General features: G+C 35.2%; 1 protein-coding gene across 1 annotated transcript; it reads right to left on the bottom strand.

Annotated features, from left to right (window-relative positions):
• Positions 1–1015: 1015 nt before the first annotated feature.
• LOC103768325 (ral GTPase-activating protein subunit alpha-1-like) lies at positions 1016–5023 on the bottom strand (the record flags this gene model as incomplete). Its single annotated transcript, XM_008935466.1, has 4 exons — positions 1016–1199; positions 1943–2077; positions 3874–3942; positions 4913–5023. Coding segments are annotated over 4 exons (499 nt in total), but the record flags the coding sequence as incomplete, so codon positions are not given.
• Between the last annotated feature and the right edge of the window lie 890 nt (positions 5024–5913).

Below are 5913 nucleotides of genomic sequence, written 5' to 3'. Positions count from 1 at the left end.
TGACAAAAAGCCAACTATAGTACCTTGTTTCATTCTTCAGTAAATTTAATAATTACAGCTCCTCCTGCCAATAGTTCTCAAATCAGACTTGTTCAATCCAATACTGAGCTTATTAGGGGACAGCTCTATGTTTAGAATTCTTTGGCCAAAAAAGTACTTGAGGATGATGAAGCATGCCTTAGACAAGGGCACAATGATTAGCCATTTTCTTTACATAAAAAACAGCACGTAGTCACTACAGACCACAAAATCACCTGCTGTTAGCACACAGCTGCTACAAAGAGCTGCTGCATTTATCTGGTTCTTAATACCTTTAAAGGAAGCCTAAATGGAACAACTTAATATGGAGGGAGAATAGCACTACACAGAGTTTCTGCTATCAGTATTAATCTCATCTTTTTCAATTTTCTTCCCAATGTAGCTATTTGATATTTACTAGATACACTGCATAATATATGACACTCCTCTGTAGCTTAGCTTGGTTCTTTTTTCTTCCCCAAGTTCTGAAGAAAATGTTCATTCCTGAGTCTCTTAAGGTTCTGAGCAGATGAGATAAATTTATCTTTTTAGATAACTATGGTTTTAAACAATGTAAACAGATCGATAACAAATTATGACAGGTTAAAAAAAAATCACAGAAAGCCTTCAATATTACAAGCTTAGATAGGGAAAAAATCCAAAATATTCTTAGAAAAAATATCAAAATTAAGAAAACAAAAATCAATGTTCTGAAAGTAAACCGAAAAGCAACATTTATCCATGCTGCAGAACTTAACGCTTTTTGCTGATAGACAGAAGAATCCATATCAAATCCATCTTCATGTTGTTCAGAAGATACTGACTTTTGGTTTATCGAACACTAATTGCTCAGAATTATGTTAGCTCATTCTATACTAATGCTTCCCACCTAGTGTCTAGGTATAATTTAAAATTTATGCTTGAGACCCACACTTCGATACTGAAAACCAAGATAAAATCTTTTTGAAAGAAAATGTAATTAGGCAATTTGACAAACCTTCAGTGACTGGCTGAAGTTTAGAAGACCTCTCTGAATCTGGAGAATGCAGTGGTTCTGGTTCCTTCAAGCTTTCTAAGTGCATAAATGGATCATAATCCACACATGCCAAATCAGAAAGACTTAGAGGGAAATATTTAGGGTTGCTAAAGCACTGGGACCCATAGACACATCCATGCAGAACCTAGAATAAAACCAGAATTTCATTACATTAACTACTGAAATTTCTACTTGATAGTTTTATAAGAAATTAAGTCTGTTTTTATTTATGTTGTTACAACCAGGTAGGCAGGACAAAATGTTGGAAAATTCTACATGCTTAGCATTTACAGAAACAAACCCTGGTCTGCAAGAAAAATTGTTAAAACAGCATCTACACTGAAGTGGAATTTAACAATTTAAAAAAACAAGAAACAAAGCTTACAACAAATCACTAAGCTACATTTATTTTTAGATATCCTATCTTCTTTAATTGCATATGCTAGATGTAAGCTGCTAGAGGTTTTAATCCCTTTCTCTTGAAAAAAAAAAAACAACAAACCTATTTTCATTTGGTGTCCCTAAAGACAGTAATTATAACTTAGTGCTTTTTACTTTGCTTATTGCCTGATAAAATTCATTGGTATATAAAAGCTAAACCCTCCTGTCTTAAATGTATAGCTGGTCTTCTACAACACAAGCATCTCCTATCGCTATGACATACAAAAAGGACCTCAGTTAAATCACAAAATGTAAAACAAAATCAACAATTCCAAATATACCAAATTTAAGCAGTTACAGTTAAATGTAGAAGAACTAAGACAGCACTCCACATTTCAGCAGTAGCATGGAGTTCAGCTTACACAAAAAATGTGTCTTCATTTCTGTGATAACTGACACTACCTCCACACACAGAAACTGTCATTTAGTGTGGAAAGAAACACATACCTTATATATACAGTTAAGAACGGATCTTTCAGTTTTATCATTTTCTGTTCCTGTAGTGTGAAGAGGCTGCAGCAAGGTCTTTAATGGCAAGGCCATTATCCAGTCCAATAGGCACAGAAGTAAAGAAACCACCAACTGGAACAAACACTTTCAATTGCAAATCAATTAAACCAGCACCCCTTACTTCTCATTTATCTCTTTATTTTACTTCTCTTTTTTAGTTTCTCCTTTTTGACTCAGTAGAGTCAACCTTCTGCAGTAATGGTGAGTCACACTTTTTTAAAAGCCACTGTATTTTCAAAACCTATTGCATCAGTAAAAGCTTTGGCTACTGAGATATTTAACAATCATGCAAGAGTTTCTCAGCATGGTAAGTCCCTGAGCAGATACTGTGCTTAAGTGGATACTCTTAACTTCCAAAATTGATTTGTAGGGTGTTGTTTTTAAAATGACAGATTACACAGGTACAAATTAAGGCTGATGCACTATTCTGCATATAAATCTCATTGTAAAGTGAAACAAAGATTATGCAAAACTGAACTATTTCAACTGCATTTAGTGCTTTATAAATAACAGAATTTCTTTCACAACATATCAATAATGCTATGCAGCACCAGGTATTATCTGAAAGAAATCCAACTGATTTCTCCGCTAGAGGCTACTCAGTCAGCAGAAGAACCAACTCCCTCTAGGGGATGTTTTTAAAGACTGTAGAAAAGAATTAGATTAAAACACGCATACATATCAAATTATTAATAACTTACTGGCTTCAAATAATTACATTTAAAACTTAGTTGTGGAAAAGGAAGCAGTTCAGAGAAATAGCTGAAAGATTCTCTAAAATATTTCCCAAGTTAAATAAAAGTCTTTCAAAGAAAATCCACGTAACAAATTTACTAATAAAGGGCATACAAACATCATACTCATTTCACATAACACATTGCAACTTTGTCTCTCGGAAGCACTGTATGATAAACCTAATGATGAAGGGCTCTGAGTATTTTTATATTAAACCAATTTTTAAGAAACCCATTAGGGCTAAGTTTGTCAAACTAGGTAAGCCAAGGTTTTTATACGATTTTGATGTAGAATGATCAGCATTAGTTCATGGGGAAACACTGATGTATAGGAAACACCTGAAGAGGAAAGGTGGTTATCTTGCCATACTGCTGCAGTCTTCAACAGCTCCTGCCTTCTCGCAAGCAGAGCAGAGGTAAAACTGATCTCTGGAGGCCAAAATGAGCGACAGATGAATGCTAGCTCCCATGGGAGCACGGCCCAGAAGGACAGAGCTGCCAGTGACAAATTGCACTGAAATGCCCAAATTTAAACGACCACTGAGCCCCACAGTCATAGAGCAAAGCAAAATAATCCAGAAGATTCATCTTTCAGAAGGCAGAAAGAACTACTGTATCAGGTGAAGATGGAGCCTGTCTGAGCTAGGGGACTTAGGCCCACTGAAAATACAAAAGGTTAGCAAATGTTTTGAAGGATAACAACAATCAAATTCATCTGAAGATTACAGGCTATCTTGCTCACGAATGTACTTAGAGTATAAAGTGCAAAAACCAATAATCTCATAAATATTTTGAATGGTATTCTCTACAAGTTTAGAATATATTTTCACTGTAAGGGAAGTTTAAAAAATCTACATTACTTTATTTGCTTGTAAGCTTGCTGAGGATAAGGAAAAAGAAGACTTCCTGATTATTGAAAGTAATCAATCTCAATTGCACCTGTGTATTTTCCTACAAAAACTTCAGAAATTCACTTGTACAAAGAATATTGCTGGAATTCTGAGAACACTACGCTGCATCATACTTAAAAAGCTGAATCCCTAATTTAAAGTACAACTTAAATTTTGTAACAATGCTATATCACACACTTTTGTAATTAAATTGACACACTAAAAAGAAGCAAAAAATGTTTACCCTCTTGTCCTGTTCATAAGAGGAAGCTTCTGTACTGGGTAGTAGATGGGTAATAGTTGCTATCAGTATCTGGGGAAAATATAGCATAGTTTCTTTAAAAATGCAATTTAAACATTGAAGTTTAAAATAAATTTTTAAGCAGGTAAATGTGACATAGTGCTAGATTCAGCGTTAAATTTTGTTAAAGTTATTTTGAGACAAATGACAGTATTCCTTGCACCCTGCTCCATCCCCCCTTTTTTTTTAAATAAAATCCTTTTAATTAACTATCACAGAAAACATTGAAGGAATATGTTCTGCTGGACTGACGTAGGTGCATTAGGGACAATGAAACTACACAGCTCCTCCAAATATTCAGGCAGGAAAAGAACTTGATTCCACATGCTGGTAGGGTGCAGGAAGGAGCCTGACATGGGTTTGTGTAAGAGGCTATTTGAGCTCCATTATTTCCTAGAACTACTAGAATTTGTACACACTCTATCTCTACTTAATCAACAATATGACTGCAGAGGAGCAGAGAAATACTTGCAATACCTCTTAAGAAGCTTCCACACAATTCCCTTTCTGGTTACCTGGGAGATCTCTATCTTGCTCTGTGGTTCAGAATCACAGAGGCTACCGTCTACTTCCATGTTATTTAAAATGTATCCATTCTTAAACAGTTTAATGCAAACTGTTTTGCATACGGATATACAAAATACAATTGTAGATCTGTATTTTAAGTGGTTGATTTCTCAATAAACTTAAAAAAAACATATTTGAAGATATTTAATACTAAAAAAAATGGCACTTTATTGACAATGCTCTCATATACACAGTTGTACTGGTGAAAAAACAAGCATGACAGCCATTTTACATGTTTATACCGGAGTCAGCAAGTAAGTGTGACGTGAACCCACACAATTCATCATCAGTAAGACTATGTTTCTACTAATTTAACATTTTGTGAAATATGCAAATATACTTGTCAATATTCTGGTATTTTAATTTCAGTGAAATACATTTAATTAACATTTTTATATTTTTAAAAATTACTTACTTGAATAATTCTTAAAGGTGAGTCAGCTTGATACACTTGGAGTCTATGTACATAATGTATCAGCATATTCAGCATACTGCAGGCAACTTGGGCTACTGTTTTATTTGGAAACTAAAAAAGATAACAAAGCACAGTAACATTGACTACATTGCATAGAACAGTGTGTTAGATGGTAAGGTGATCAGCAATTTCAGTGAGAGTTTTGCACACATAGTCCCTTATGTACCTATTACTGGAGGATCAGAATTAAATTTTACAAAATTTAATAGGAATTATTTTATAGTCATAGCCAAATGTTAGCAGCTAACATCAAAGGTTTGGGACAGACAATCAGGGAGGTGCACACAATGAGGGAGAGGGGATAGGAGTCTCTTAACTCATTTCAGTCCTGTTAATACAGTATCATGAAGCCAGAGAGAGCAAACACATTTCTTGTTACCTTGATGATTACTTATGTTAATGAATCACTGCAAAAAAAACCCAAGGATCTCCTCTGGAAATGAGAGGTCTTTGCTGAGAACCAGTTGCACATCCAATGTGCAAGACACAGCGCTACCAGTGTGATGAGCTCTTCTGTATTTGTAAGTGACTGCTGTGTGCAGCCTTTATGTGCATGGAAATGAATGCACCTCAGCTTCTGGGCCTAATTCCCCTTTTCTCTGTTTTCTGCTAAAGGTAGGAGAACACTGCTGCACTGCAGCCTGCCTTCAACAGTTACTGAAACACTTAAGTTACTGTGTTGGTCAAGGCAAATTTGTATGCGTTTGTACTTCAATTAGTGCCCAGCCTTGGGGATGGGTGCACTCACCCATCTCCCTAAGTGGGAAAACAAAGAAATTAAGAGTTCGGGATGCATTGCCTTAAATTATTAATGCATAGGACATGTAACTGAGGCTTCTTCCTTCACTGCACTTAAAACATTAAGCTCTGCACCAAACAACAAGCACAAAGTGAATTTTAGAAGTTAATTTTATTCATCTAGGACATGATGGCTACTAGCA

This window comes from Merops nubicus, unplaced genomic scaffold (genome assembly GCF_000691845.1).
Source record: "Merops nubicus isolate BGI_N331 unplaced genomic scaffold, ASM69184v1 Scaffold36782, whole genome shotgun sequence".
Classification (NCBI taxonomy): Eukaryota; Metazoa; Chordata; class Aves; order Coraciiformes; family Meropidae; genus Merops; species Merops nubicus.
This window is presented reverse-complemented; position numbering and strand designations above follow the sequence as displayed.